The sequence below is a fragment of the Coregonus clupeaformis genome, unplaced genomic scaffold (genome assembly GCF_020615455.1).
Source record: "Coregonus clupeaformis isolate EN_2021a unplaced genomic scaffold, ASM2061545v1 scaf0001, whole genome shotgun sequence".
Taxonomy (NCBI): domain Eukaryota; kingdom Metazoa; phylum Chordata; class Actinopteri; order Salmoniformes; family Salmonidae; genus Coregonus; species Coregonus clupeaformis.
Window position 1 is genome coordinate 2,890,001 of NW_025533456.1, and position 16,007 is coordinate 2,906,007.

General features: G+C 42.7%; 1 protein-coding gene, 1 long non-coding RNA gene and 1 pseudogene across 2 annotated transcripts in view; all 3 read right to left on the minus strand.

Annotated features, from left to right (window-relative positions):
• The window catches only part of si:dkey-111f13.5 (trichohyalin), a 5,002-nt gene extending 3,237 nt beyond the window's left edge, over positions 1–1,765 (minus strand). Inside the window, exons 1-2 of the mRNA XM_045212163.1 lie at positions 1,400–1,765; positions 230–423 (exon numbers count right to left, since the gene is read on the minus strand). Of these exons, the coding sequence (XP_045068098.1) occupies positions 230–423; positions 1,400–1,481 (276 nt within the window). The 5' untranslated portion in view covers positions 1,482–1,765. The remainder of the gene's footprint in view (positions 1–229; positions 424–1,399) is intronic.
• A 917-nt stretch (positions 1,766–2,682) lies between these two features.
• On the minus strand, positions 2,683–7,028 carry LOC123482948 (annotated as a pseudogene).
• Positions 7,029–13,828: 6,800 nt separating this feature from the next.
• On the minus strand, positions 13,829–15,521 carry LOC123482932. Its single transcript, XR_006658021.1, has 2 exons — positions 15,229–15,521; positions 13,829–14,389 (listed from the first exon to the last, which is right to left on the minus strand). It is a non-coding gene; the product is annotated as an uncharacterized LOC123482932 (long non-coding RNA).
• Positions 15,522–16,007: the final 486 nt, after the last annotated feature.

A 16,007-nucleotide genomic window follows, 5' to 3' on the forward strand; every position in this document is an offset into this window, starting at 1 on the left:
ATATAGAACTAGCACGTGCCAATTACCTTCACCTCCAGTGTAAGCAAGAGGAAATGTGTATTTCAAACATATCTAAAGCCTTGGTCATGGAAGAAAGAGAGAGAGGAGAAAACCTATAGGTAGATGAAAAATGACATTGAGGAGCTATGAAATGTGCTGTGCAAAAATGACTTGATCATTGAAATATTTATTTTTCAACCATGATTTGTCTTCTTAGTGTGTGATCTACCTCCTCCTGTTGTTTCAGTGCCCTCTCTTTATCCTCCACTGCCCTCTGCAGAAGTACTGCCATCCAGGGGGACTCCCTCTGTGTGGCCCCCACCTCATGCTGCTCGAAGTGGGGGGAGAAAGAGGCTGGCCCTGGGTCCTGGCTGGTGCTTGTGGAGGTAGAGGTGGAAGGATGGAGAAAATACTCTCCCAGATCTGTTAGGACCAGTAACCAACAGCAGTCTCAGTACTCCCATGGAACAAGGTCAGACAACTCTGGTCCTAGAGGGCCACTGTTAGTGCAGGGTGTTGTTCCAGCCCAGCATTAACACACCAAGCCTTTTAACATTACAACCCCTCCAGGACCATATATTCCAACCCTGCCATAGAACCAAACTTGGATATTCTCATTCTGAGGAAAACAACTTTTAAATATGACATCGATGTCACAAGCCCTCAGTGGCAGAAAATCTATTCCCTCCATTTCCCTCCTCCAATGCCCTGAAAACATGTTCCTTAAAGAGAGGAGCAGAGCAATGAGAGAGAAACACCATACAAGTGTAGCTAGACATTTACAATTCTGCCTCCAGATATGCGTCATCCTTTCTCCATGCGGAATTACCCTGTGTCAAACTGAAGTGTATGGGTGTGTGGTGTGTGTGTTCTCTGAGTACTTTCTACCTAGGATTACCTGCTCTAACAGAGGGCGGTCATTTGAATCATTGTTTTTAAATGTCTTTCTCAACGTCAAAATGCCATTTCACTTTACATTGCTACTTGCCTGATATTCACCACTTTACGACAAGTGTTTCTGACTATAGAGTGTGGGGGTGGGGGGGGGTCTCAGAAATGGAACCAAAACCTCTGGAGGGGGGGGGGTCTCAGAAATGGAACCAAAGCCTCTGTACCAAAGCCTCTGTGCAATTGTAAATAACAAACTGACTGCACTCAAGAGCAAACACACTAACAAAAGCATCATGGAATGAAAGTACAAAATGTCCTTCACTGTTTGCACTGTTTTTATGGAGGCTACCTAGAAGTGAAAGACAGAAAGTGAGAGAGCGAGAGAAGAAATAAAGCGAGAGGAAGAAAGTGTGTCGTCTAGGACTGAAGTAGCCTCTTTTACATTGTATTGTTAGTTGAGCGTTGCGTACATAAAGCACGGTTTGAGTGTTGCATTGTTGAGTCTCACCCAGGATGTGTGTGTGGAGGAGCCTCTGTGTGGAGAGGGTGGTCCGGTTCAGCATCCTCTGTAGAGGTCCCATGTCAGACATGCTCTTACCACTCTAACAGAGCACAGACCCCTTAGACTGGATATAAGATTACACCCTTCTTATTCACTACCTTTGGTTCAATAGATGATGAACAAACCCTCCCTATACACTGACTCCTACTGAAATATCCACTGTTTGACACTGAAGATCACACCACTGATTCAGCACTAACACTTCTCTTTTTCTCCTCTCTTTCTGCAATAACGCTCGCACACCCTTTGTTTTTCACACTCTTTCTCCGTCTCGCACTCCACTCTCCCTAGGCTCTTCCCATAGTCTAAGATGGTCGCGTAGCAACGCTCACAACAAAAAAGTGTTGCTCTCCGATTTGGCACTTATACCCGTGGTTTTACAGCGTGTGTGTGCATTTGTATTAGGGTATTAGACTAAGATCCTTTTCAGAAACGTAAAATCTATGGTCTTCTCACTTTGCCAAAAGAGCTTATATAAAATAACTATAAATAGCGAAAGAAAAAAAAACAGAATTTTAACAAGATACATTAATTCAGCATAATACTGGCAGAAGAGAAGGAACTAAATGAGACAGGTTTTTGAGTGAACAAAACCTTATTCAATCCAATTCTTCTTATGCACTCACTAACTGTAAGTCGCTCTGGATAAGAGCGTCTGCTAAATGACAAAATTGTAAAATGTAAATGGACAGACAGACAGCAAATCCACCTGTAAGAGTTAGTTTGCCCTCTAGTGGCCTCTTCCTAAACCTGCAGATGAACTAGACAGCAACCTGCAATGGAAAAGCATTTACATTTACATCATTTAGCAGACGCTCTTATCAAGAGCGACTTACAAATTGTAAGTTACTATATCTATCTACCAAATTAACTTATACCAACATAACTTGTGCTACAACACAAAAGCAGCAAAGTAGGCATTCTCCATATACAAATATTGTTGATAATTTTATCCACACTGCCACAAGAACTCACAGGACTAAAACCTCTACTGAGTGTCATTTTGAATCGCAGGGAAAATAAAATAAAATGATGAACAATGTTTGTGTTGGTGTGTCATCTCTCACTCACATTGCATTCACTATAAAAATACGTTTGCAGTATCCATTTGTTTGTGCTTACAGCAATTATGCCAACTGCATACTGATTTTAATACATTCAGAAACGAATACTCATCATGGCTATACAAAAATATACATTTACTGCCGCACGTATAGCGACACCTTGGCACCAGCTTCGCACATAGAACAATAAAAACAATATTTACAAATCAAAGCTCACTTATGATTTCGAATTGCACTGAAACTAGTGATATTAGGTTCTTCTGGGCAGCACTATAGACTATAGCCTGATCCCAGATGTGTTTGATTGTCATGCTAAACAATGACCATAAGACAACCGACATATCTGGGACCAGGCTATACAGACTAACGCAAGGTAAACAACGGAAAACTCCCATGGAGAAACATATGACTGGAAAGTAGATAGATGTCCATTCAACACAACACAATGTACACTGCTCCTCCAACACACTGGGCCTGGTCTGGCTGTGGTTTTGAGAGGTTTTACAATTACATGTCATTTGAAATGGGGAAGAACTCAGTTAGCATAGTAGCATGTTACCATTAATTCCTAATAACATATTAGCATTCAACATAGTTTGTCCCTTGGCTTCGAGACTGGACTCAACTCAACACATTGGTTTGCATACTCTTAACAGGAAAAAGTACTCCCAATATTGTAGTAAACTTTAATCATATTGGCAGTTTGAAGTTATATTTGGTTCAGTCCAGAGGAGAGGGGTTTGAGTTGGGCTACTCCACCATCAATCAATCACTACCATTGGCGCTGGTTCCTGCCCCCCCTCGCTGGCTGGGCTGAGTGGTCCGACCCACCACAGAGTTAGTGCGTTGTCTTGTCTGACCTCTGGGGTTGGTGATAACATCACAACATCACCCTCTGAGCCCGAGTCGGAGGAGTCTCCGTCGCTACTGTCCCCCGGGTCGAGGAACTGCCGCTGCCCGCTGGTTGACACCAGCAACGGCATGAACGGGTGGACACTAGGGGGAGAGGGAGGGAGAGAGAGAGCGAACGGGAGGGAGAGGGGGATGAGAGAGAGAGAAAGAAACTGAGTTAAATATCAGAAAGTGGCAAATGTGACTAAAATACACTTCTGCAAAGTCAGAAAACAACCATATAAATCATATGGGAGGCCCATCAACAACCAACTGGTATACCTGAAGCCGTTGGTGCAGTCCCTATGAGCCTGGAACAGGCCCTTTTCACGTGACGTCAGACAACTTCCGTTCTGCCGCGATGCAGGTTATGTTTACATCCGGTGTCGCTTAGGAACGCTTAGCTAGTAGCACATCATTATGGAGTTCACCCAGTCCCTTTCACATCTGCCACCAATACGACTTAACGACGTAGAACGACTTGCTGACAAGTGGTCCCTTACTTCAAGATCGAAGCTTGATAAAGGCTACAAGTTCTTCGTTGAAGGTTACCTGTTTGATTATGAAGGTACGTGTTTATCTTTATTTAGCTTAAATTAGCCCTATGCTAGCGAAGGTTATGAGCTGACAAGTTTCTGTTTTGCAGCCTCTTTTTAATATTACTGCTGTTTGTATCGACCGTAAGATAAGAGTCAGTAATGTATTAATGGCTAATGCTGCGCCCTTTCTCCTAATCACTGTATTGAAACAGTCTCAAGTGTAGTTAACGGTGAGGTGACAGTGAGAGGGCGATGTTACAGGTCCATGAAGAAAAAATGAGGAGGCTCATCGGCTTCAGGTTTCTCAGATAAACAGTTCTCTAACATTATGATAAGATAGGTTAAGATAGATAAGTTTTCTTTTTGTTGTGTTTTGCTGCGGTTGCAGATTTAATAAGAATGATTCCACAAAGTTCCACTGTGGATCAGTTTGTTTCTCAGTCTGAGCTCTGATTTTGTATCATTAAACTTAATACACAACGAAATTCTTACAAACCGATGTGGGTTGTTGACGGCAATAAAGACTGGGAAAGATTCTGTGATAACTCAAAATGTTCAAATTTTCGATAAGTGTTGGCACTACTTGTCAAAGGTTTCAGAACAGCCAATTTTTCTTAATTAAAAAAAGAAATTGGGTTTTGAAAATTGTGTACAGTAGTTTATAATGAAAGCATGAAAAAAATGTTTCGTAAGTACAGCACTAATTGTTATGTCTCTATGAACAGGTTACACTAGACTCTGCAGAGGTTCCTGTGGTACTCAATCACATGTCATGTTCCTGCTCTGCTGGGAAAGCACTATGTAATCACATAGTAGCACTTCTTTTTCAAAGTGCTCACTATGTTACCATGGGCTTTAAGACAGTGCCATTGCCTCTGTCATGCACCAGCGCACTGCAGACCTGGCACCGGCCTAGGACACAGGTCAGACATTATTTGTTACATTACATTATTTGTTGTTAGTAATATATTATTGGATTACAGTAGTATTACGTTTAACGCTGTCTACCTATCCTTACCCCAATCATTCCAGTGGAATCTAGACGGCACTGATCCCTGTTTAATACGGATCCGTCCACTGGCCGATGTGTATCTATCCTCAGGGGGAAAGTGCTGACTGCAAACAAAGGTGCTCCCACGAAGAATCTTAAAACTTGGTCCCTCATCTCTCCTGATCGCCCTCACCCAACGGGCACGTATTTCTCCATCAACAGGGAAATCGTGAAAACTCAGATACGGGAATTTCTGTTTGTTGTTTGAACAAAATGGTACACTGCAATAGCATCTTCTCGAAGATTGTGCCATGCTTCGGTGTTGGATGGGATACTGTTGCGATACAGACACCGGGAGAAAAGAAACAGCTAAATTAACATTCAGCTTTGACCAGGAATCAATATTTATCTAGCTATCATGCACAACAGTATTTGAATAGGTGAGTTACTATACATTCATGAATAAACTAACTGCCTAACAAAGGGTTAGATAGCTAGCTAAGTAAACTTGTTACATTACAGCCAGGCAGCAATGTAACGCTACCTTTAACGTTATCGGTATCTGGTACTAAGTTGTTGTTAGCTAACGTTAGCCCACTTTTAAGTAACTAAGGCAGTGAACAATTATGAATTAACAATAACGTTAGCAAGTTACAAACCATTGCATATACGTAAACATTATTACTATTAACTTTACTAATTTAACTTAAACGTACCTTTTGGAATTTCTTCAAGTAGCTAGCTTGCTAGTTAGTGGTCAACAGTTGTATTTTCGTTGAGAAGTCTCAGGTTACGGGCGAACGGAAGTGAAGTTAACCTGCTACGCGGAAAGGCGGAAGTTAGATGACGTCATCGTGAAAAGGGCCTACTGGAGGTGAGGCTGCAGTAACTCCTCATTGCCATCGGGAGGGGCTGTGAGGGTGTCCCACACTGACACTACCCCCCTCTGTATTGCCACTCAACAGGTACCGGGCAGACCTAGAGACACAGGGTCAGCAATAAGCATCAAATGAAAAGAGTTGAGAAAATAAACCTTCTGCTTTTGCGATGCCCCAGTGTAGCAGATAGTTAGTCTATCAAGAAGGAACAGGTATAGACTTACAGATCCAGGTCAAAGTAGATGCGTTGGTTGGTGGCCACATTCCTCTTCAGAGAGAACAGAACCTTGCCTGGGTCTCTCAGATCCCAGCACAGAATCTCTGGGTCCTACACACTCACATACACAATCATCATTCAAACACCTCAAGACATACAAGAGCAACAACAACACTGATAGTGAATGTGGGTGTTTGCATGTGTAAGTACTGTCCGTGTTTTAGAGAACCACCACGTTCTCCACTGTGACACTGTGTTCCTCTTCCCCATTCTCTCTCTGTGAGTAGTGTGTCGGTTTTAAAGGACAACTTTTTGAGCCCCATGTCTCTCTTTGAGTTTGTGTTCTCCTACCTTGCGCCCCCCAGTGTACAGGTACTGTCCGTCAGGTGAGGTGTGTGATGCCCCCGTGATGCCTGGGCGGCAGCAGGGCCAGCAGAGAGCCGTCCTGGCAGGAGTAGAGGCCTACGGTGCGGGAGTAGGAGCCACAGGCTTACACAGACTGGCACGGGCTGAATGCCATGCAGGAGATGATGCCACTGTGACCCTGACCCTGATCCTTCACTGGAGAGGGAGGGAACACACTCAGCATCTATAACATCATATTAGGGTTAAGACTAGGGTTAGGGGATAGTTAGTTGAAGTATCTGTTGGAATTTAGTAGCATTTCTATAAACCCTCTGTAAGGGAACTCCCCAAATAAAGTATTGTTTCTGTTTGTGTTGCTACTGGACTCTACTCTCCTCCTCACCTATAGTGGGTCTCTCCTCACAGTCCCGTCCAGGCCTGTCTGTGTAGAACACCCTGACAGTCTTGTCGAAGCCGCAGTAGAGCTGTGACCCGTCTGGGGAGAAGCAGAGGGAGTGGGCTGCAGTCAGCTCATCCAGATGGTTGTAGGGTCTGAAGCTGGCACAAAGGACCCCGTAGAACGCATCCCAGATATGGACCGGGTTATCACGACTGCTGCTGGCTATACTGGAGGAGAGAGGGGTGGTGAGAGACGGAGGAATGATGGAGGGGAAAAGGATGGGAAAAGATGTGAGGGAGATTAGAGAAGGGAGGAAAGGACAGACCCCATTCAGGCCATTTCAGTACTACACTATGCATTTCAGTTTTAATATCATTCATCCCCTCTACTATCTTCTCAGAAACAATAGCAGTTTGTTGTCGCATTGGGGTTTATAATGGACAAAAACGATCCATCAACAGACATACTGTATGGCTATGGCTTATCAACTAACATAATTGCGGGGGGCCACAGCCGAACTGCGAACCTAACAAACTAATGCTGAAACATCATTGTCTGAACTGAAGCTCAATTAGCCAAGAGGAAATTAACCTGGGTGGTTCAGTGCTGTTATGGCCCTGTGTCTTTCTTCTGGCTGTTGGGAATCACCCCATTATAATGGTACACCACAGCTAGCCTGGACACCGGCCCAGAAAGCAATACAAAGGAGGTACACCAGCGACTATTCTTCACTCTCTACAGGAGGGTACAGCACATGGCTTTTGGCGGGGAGAGGGGAGAGATGGAGAGAGAGAGTGATGGGAGCTAGGGAGGGATGGGATCTAGAGGATGGATATTTGTTTTGTCTAGGCACACTCATAAACACTGAACGTCTGCCCATGGCTTTTGGCAGAGAGAGGGGGAGAGATGGAGAAAGGGAGATAGAGAGAGAGAAGGGAAAGAGAGAGAGAAGGGAAAGAGAGAGAGAAGGGAAAGAGAGAGCGAGTGAACATACACCGAGTGTACAAAACATTAGGAACACCTGCTCTTTCCATGACAGACTGACCCAGGTGAAAGCTATGATCCCTTATTGATGTCACTTGTTAAATCTACTTCAATCATTGTAGATGAAGGAGAGGAGACGGGTTAAATATGGATTTTTAAGCCTTGAGACAATTAAGACTGTGTATTAAGATTGTGTATGTGTGCCATTCAGAGGGCTAATGGGTAAGACAAAATATTTAAGTGCCTTTGAACGAGGTATGGTAGTAGGTGCCAGGCACATTGGTTTGAGTGTGTCAAGAACTGCAATGCTGCTGAGTTTTTCACCCTCAACCGTTTCCCATGTGTATCAAGAATGGTCCACCATCCAAAAGACATCCAGCCAACTTTGACACAACTGTGGAAGCATTGGAGTCAACATGGGCCAGCATCCCTGTGGAACACTTTTGACACCTTGTAGAGTCCATGCCCTGACGAACTGAGGCTGTTCTGAGGGCAAAAGGGGGTGCAACTCAATATTAGGAAGGTGTTCCTAATGTTTTGTACACTCAGTGTATATGTCTATGGTTCGTTTGACGCCCTAAAGTTTGACGCCCTGAACAAATGTTTTGGAAACGCTAGGGCCACGTCATTCCGCCTGACTCCACTCTGTAACCCTTACCACCAGGCGAACTGGTCCAAAACAACATCGTGCTGTCTGAACACGCACGCAGATGAAGGATAACAGAGTTGACATGGGGTGTCAGCACCGACTAGCATCCTCATCCCCGTTACCCTGGCTCCTCTCAGGGCCCAGCTCTTAAGTGGTTCATCCATCAGATAATCTTCTCATCAGGTTGTTGATTCTCTCATCCTCCACCCTGTGTGACTCCTGTCTCTTTCTCCCGCTTAAACTCCCTTTATTTTTTTCGTATTCCCTCTCTCTCACCCCATGACCCCTTTTCTATTTTTCTCATTCCCTTTCATCTAGAGGAGATGTTGTTTCCCTCGCTCCGTGGGGTGGACCACGACCCACGCTGGGCACTGATCAGAGAAGAACCATCGGAGGCACTGTTGTTAAGGGGGCCTCGTTAGCAGGCCATACCAGCGTTGCCCGTAACAACGGCGTTCTCCACAGTAACGGCTGGGCGCCATTGATCTCAGCTTGCCACAGCACAGACAATGTCATAATAAGTGCTGCGCTTTTGTACAGCTAGAAAAAAAAACACGCAAAGACACGCACGCACACACACACAGAGAGTGAGAGCCAGAAGAAAAGAAAACCAAAGTCTGGAAATCATGAGGCCCTTTAAAAAACATCTGTTCTGTTAGTTCTTCTGTTTGTTCTGTTAAAGGGTAAGGCATCATCCAATGCACCACAGGCCAGGCAGACAGACAGCACTGACCGATCGGGATCCAAGGGAAGAAGGCCCAAACTCCTCAAATAGAGAGAGAAATAATGATGATTTTACAGATTAGCAACCAGGTGCAAAACAACTAAACTACAGCGTTCAAGTACTAGCATTGACTCCATTTTCACTCTCAACAGTCTAATATGGATCTCAGTACAGTGCATACAATGTAGCATGGCTCAGTTAAGAGTGTGCACAAGCAACCAAGGTTGTGGGTTCAATTACCGCAAGGTAGAAGTCTTCACATGTCCTAAATTCTAACTTTGGTCTCAGATCTGGGTCGGGTCTGATATAATTGCCACAGGTCTCAGGTATGTGCAATTAAACTGGATTTACTGACTGGACTCGTACTCTGTTAATTTAATGTGTGTGAGAGGATGAGAACTGTGCAAGCTTGTTATCTGTATCAGCCAATTGCAACTCAATAAAATGTATGGCTTATGTCCAGCTGAAACTGTTTCCGAAAGCTCACCTCACGTGCGCCTGCTGCTGAGGAGAGCGAGTGAATGGAGCCTTGTCTACTGTTGATTGCGAAGATGGAGGCCTTTTTCATTTAAGTAAAATGAAAGTTAGAGGAGAAAGAGTTTAGTGAAAAGAAGCCGACAAGAGGAATGTCCTCGGGGACAAGTTTCCATATTGTAGTGGACAAAGATGAGAGAAACGTTGGTGCGGCCAAATGGACTGTATGCAACTCGTTTATGAGGTTTGATGCAATTTTCTAACTTAAATGCATTTATTTTCGTATTTATTATCATTTGTTTTATCATTATTGTATATCATTATTATTATTGTAGGCCTATTTAAGAATCCAAACCAGTTCTTTAAATAAGTAAAAAGTGTTTTATTTCATTTTGTTGAGACATTTTCGTTGGCTAAATTAAGTTGGAAATGTCTTTTAAATGTTGTGCTCCGTTTCTTCTATGTTTTCTTTAGGGGGTAGATCAGCTTAATATTGCAGATAGATTGTAACTTCCATCAATGTAATTGTCTGCATCACTTCCAATCCCCCATGTTTATATATATATACACACATAAACATATATACATATACACACATACATACACATACATATCCTTTAATAAAAATATATTCCCCTTTATTACTTTCCAACCCCACCACCCTTTCCCTACTTGGAGTAAACTAGTGAACAACAATGCTTAGGCCTCTACTTCCAGCTTATGCTTACGATCTACATTTTATGGACACAGTCAATTTTACAATAATTATATTTTGTTAGTTTTTTCTCCTGAACTACTTCTACTCTCAACCTCTCTGATCATGATGTCCATCCGGTTTGCTTCTATATGCCATATCTTTCAACCTATATACTTATTACGGACACAGTATGCTTACATTATTAGTTATCTTGTTATTATTTGTTGTTAGTTGTTATTAGTCCCATCCTTCAACTCCATTCAACACCACCCATCTCTCTCTTAACACCATCCATATAGGATTTCTATTTGCCATATATTTTTCAACTGTACTGTGATGTTTTACAAAAGTTCTGAACCTTTCTATTCTCATTGTTTCTACAGATTGTAAATTGAAAATAAACATTTTTGCTAAAAGTATTATTATATTATTGATCGATTGACTATGACTTTTCAGATAACCCAGTAATGCTATCTGCAAGGATAGCTCCAGGTAAATATTGCCATTATTTAGCCATTCCTGGACCTGTGTCCAAAAACAAGCTACAAATGGACAGTACCAAAACAAATGATCTAATGATTCTGTCTCTTCGCAGCAAAATCTGCAGAGCTGGGAAGATTGTATCCCCCATATAAATAACATTCTATTGGTAGTAAGAATTTTATATAATAATTTAAATTGAAAGATACTACGTTTTGAATACGGTATCGTTTTTAGTGTTTAGTTGAAAGTTAAAAGTAGGCCCGTTGTAAAATAAATATCGTTAGCCTATTGCCGTCATTTGTTGGGTAGGCCTACAGTAGGCACTCAACTTTGCTGGTAGGCCTAATTGCTGCAATATCCGAGCCTGTTCAAAACTTTTGTGAAGGTTTAAACCAGTTATTTAAATACAGTGGCTTGCGAAAGTATTCACCCCCCTTGGCATTTTTCCTATTTTGTTGCCTTACAACCTGGAATTAAAATTGATTTTTGGGGGGTTTGTATCATTTGATTTACACAACATGCCTACCACTTTGAAGATGCAAAATATATTTTTTGGTGAAACAAATAAGAAATAAGACAAAATAAACAGAAAACTTGAGGGTGCATAACTATTCACCCCCCAAAGTCAATACTTTGTAGAGCCACCTTTTGCAGCAATTAGCTGCAAGTCTCTTGCGGTATGTCTCTATAAGCTTGGCACATCTAGCTACTGGGATTTTTGCCCATTCTTCAAGGCAAAACTGCTCCAGCTCCTTCAAGTTGGATGGGTTCCGCTGGCGTATAGCAATCTTTAAGTCATACCACAGATTCTGAATTGGATTGAGGTCTGGGCTTTGACTAGGCTATTCCAAGACATTTAAATGTTTCCCCTTAAACCACTCGAGTGTTGCTTTAGCAGTATGCTTAGGGTCATTGTCCTGCTGGAAGATGAACCTCCGTTCCAGTCTCAAATCTCTGGAAGAATGAAACGGGTTTCCCCTCAAGAATTTCCCTGTATTTAGCGGCATCCATCATTCCTTCAATTCTGACCAGTTTCCCAGTCCCTGCCGATGATGCTGCCACCAGCATGCTTCACTGTGGGGATGGTGTTCTCGGGGTGATGAGAGGTGTTGGGTTTGCGCCAGACATAGCGTTTTCCTTGATGGCCAAAAATATCAATTTTAGTCTCATCTGACCAGAGTACCTTCTTCCATATGTTTGGGGAGTCTCCCACATGCCTTTTGGCAGACACCAAACGTGTATGCTTATTATTTTTTTTTAAGCAATGGCTTTTTTCTGGCCACTCTTCCGTAAAGGCCAGCTCTGTGGAGTGCACGGCTTAAAGTGGTCCTATGGACAGATACTCCAATCTCCGCTGTGGAGCTTTGCAGCTCCTTCAGGGTTATCTTTGGTGTCTTTGTTGCCTCTCTGATTAATGCCCTCCTTGCCTGGTCCGTGAGTTTTGGTGTGCGGCCCTCTCTTGGCAGGTTTGTTGTGGTGCCATATTCTTTCAATTTTTTTATAACGCATTTAATGGTGCTCCGTGGGATGTTCAAAGTTTTGGATATTTTTTTATAACCCAACCCTGATCTGTACTTCTCCACAACTTTGTCCCTGACCTGTTTGGAGAGCTCCTTGATCTTCATGGTGCCGCTTGCTTGGTGATGCCCCTTGCTTAGTGGTGTTGCAGACTCTGGGGCCTTTCAAAACAGGTGTATATATACTGAGATCAGGTGACAGATCATGTGACACTTAGATTGCACACAGGTGGACTTTATTTAACTAATTATGTGACTTCTGAAGGTAATTGGTTGCACCAGATCTTATTTAGGGGCTTCATAGCAAAGGGGGTGAATACATTGTATTCATTGATTTATTCCAAATTTTGTTGTGTTACAGCCTAAATTCAAAATGGCTTCAACATCAAAAAAAGATCCTCACCCCTTAATGACAAAGGGAAAGCATGTTTTTAGAAATGTTTGCAACTTTATTGGAAATAAAACACTGAAAAAAGACATTTACATAAGTATTCACACCTCTGAGTCAATACATGTTCAAATCCCCTTTGGCAGCAATTACAGCTGTGTCTTTTTCTGGGTAAGACTAAGAGCTTTGCACACCTGGATTGTACAATATTTGTACATTACTATTTAAAAAATGATTTAAGCTCTGTCAAGTTGGTTGTTGATCATTTTAAGTCAAAACTGTAACTAGGCCACACAGGAACATTCAATGTCATCTTGGTAAGCAACTCCAGTGTATATTTGGCCTCGTGTTTTAGGTTATTGTCCTGCTGAAAGGTCAATTTGTCTCCCAGTGTCTGTTGGAAAGCAGACAACCAGGTTTTCCTCTAGGACAGGGTTCTTCAATTCCGGTCCTGGAGGGCCGAAACACTTGTTTTTTATTTCTACCTGGTAGTTAATTGCACTCACCTGGTGTCCCAGGTCTGAATTAGCCCCTGATTAGAAGGAGAGGATGAAAAACAGAGGTGTTACGGCCCTCCAGGACCGGAATTGAAGAACCCTGCTCTAGGATTTTGCCTGTGCTTAGCTCTATTCCATTTATTTTTATCCTAGAAAAACTTCCCTAGTCCTTGCCGATGACAAGCATACCCATAACATGATGCAGCCACCACCATGCTTGAAAATATTAAGAGTGGTACTCAGTGATGTGTTGTTTGATTTGTCCCAAACATAACGCTTTGTATTCAGGAAATCGTTTTTTGTTTTTGCAATTTTTTTTGCAGTTTTACTTTAGTGCCTTATTGCAAACAGGATACATATTTTGTAATATTTTTATTCTATACAGGTTTCCTTTTTCATTTAGGTTAGTATTGTGGAGTAACTACAATGTTGTTAATGCATCCTCAGTTTTCTCCTATGACAGCCATTAAGCTCTGTAACTGTTTTAAAGTCACAATTGGCCTAAAGGTGAAATCCCTGAGTGATTTCCTTCCTCTTCAGCAACTGAGTTGGGAAGGATGCCTGTATCTTTGTAGTGACTGGGTGTATTGATACACCATCCAAAGTGTAATTAATAACTTCACCATGGTCAAAGGGATATTCAATGTGTGCTTTTTTTATTTGTAAACATTTACCAATAAGTGCCCTTGTTTGCAAGGTATTGGAATACCTCAAATGAGTAATTAACCTCCATCTTGGATCAGTACAGCCAAGTCATCCTCACACCCTCCGGCCTATTCTATGGGTCCTCTATATGTATCATGGGGGTCCAGGCTCAGACTCAGCCCCTCTCCACAGCCTGGGCTGCTTAGCCGCTGGAAGGGTATCTTCTTCCAGATTCTCCCCCAACTCCAGGCTATACACCTGGGGTAGATGTGGGATTGACTGAGGAGGCTCACTATCGGCCTCTGCCTCCTGCCCAACGCCTGCCACAACCCCACTTTCAGCACTCTCTACTGGATCAGACATCTCTTTATCTCAATAACTCTTTCTTTTTTCCTTCTATCCTTCTGTGCCTCCTCTCAAATCTCTTTCCCATGGCTCCCTGGTGGTCTGCCAGCCTCCTGGTGTGGTTGGTGCTATTGGGGTAGTGCTTCTTCCTGCAGTGTGGATGTCTCAGTCTGGGGAAGGATGGGGTCATCACAGCACCCACGGGACACTGGAGGGTAGAAAAAATGGAGGGGAGAAATTGAATTAGAACAACACAAAACATAATTGATACACGTCAAATAAAACACATTGTGGTAGCTTAACATGAACAGCATTAGCACCAATGAATCAGCACGCCATCACAAAAATCGACAAAATTACACCTAGCAGTGTTGTTAAAATAATATTCAATGCTGGGCTGATTAAATTATGGCTAATTTAGCAATTAGTTAGCTAACTTGCCAGATGATACCAACCCAACTATTACGCTTGTTTACACTGTGCTGCACTGGGGTCAGACGGCAATCATGGTTACATTAAGACACTGTGGAGTCGGCGCAAGATATGGGTCGACTCCATATTTTACCTTTATCCTCACTGATACATCGAGAAGATTGAAATACTGTCCTTTTCATCCTCATGCTAGCTAGCAGTAGCCACTGCAGCCATTTTGGAATGGCAGTGTCAGACAATCAGCTCCTTTGTTGTTCAAAGCAACATGCCATTCCATAATGGCTGATGTGGCTACTGCTAGCTAGCATGAGGACGAAAAGGGCAGTTTTCCAGGAAAACTGGTAGTATTTTGAATCTTCTCGATGGTGCAGTGTGGATAAAGGTAACATTTGGAGTACAGTGGCATATCCCATCCCTGCATTGGGGTACGTTTTCCAACCCATATATCACTCCAGCTCCACAGTGTCTTAATGTAACCATGATTGTGTTCTGACCCCAGTGCAGCTCAGTGTAAACAAGCGTAATAGTAGGGTCGGTATCTTCTGGCAAGCTAACTAATTACAAAACATTAGTTAACTACTGATGGACAGCTAGCGAAGCTACCTAGCTAGTTACCAGTTTGGTCTGCCTCACGGTTTCTCTATTAGGTTTACCAGCCTCCTCGGCAAAAGTAGTCACTCTTCTTCACTCAAATTGAGTCTTCGAATGGCTAGAATACTTCTTACAACTTAGCCGTACACTGGATTTATATAGCAGCAGTTACGAAATCAAGTTATGCTGCGAATTTGTAAACACAGGAGGCCGCCATGACACATTCACTGCCTTGAGGGGAATTATCGCGATACTTCAGACTATCCATAGCTCTCCCGCTTCCGAAGTTGTTTGTTGTTGTTGTTGTTGTTGTTGTTCGTCCTTCTTCTTCTTCTTCAGTGGGGTTTATCGGCGGTTGGCATCCAACGTTATGGTGCATTACCGCCACCTACTGTACTAGAGTGTGGGCCAGAGACAGGGAGAAACTAAATCCTACCTGCCAGCCCCGTTGCTCTTAAAAAATAATAAAATATTTGAGACTATATCTAATGACGTTCTACTCAATATGCTCTTTAAACTAATTTCCTGTATCCCCTCCTCTCTCTTTCCCTCTGATACTGCCCACACTGGAGCAATACATGCTCCACGCTCTCTGTTTCCTGACAATAATCACACTTTCCTGTTGGATGCTTTCCTATCACATGTAAGGTCTTATTCAACTGGCTGTGTCCCACCCTTAATCTTGTAAAAATGGCCTCCTCTCTTACATTTACATTTACATTTTAGTCATTTAGCAGACGCTCTTATCCAGAGCGACTTACAGTTAGTGAGTGCATACATTATTCTTTTATTTTTTTCATACT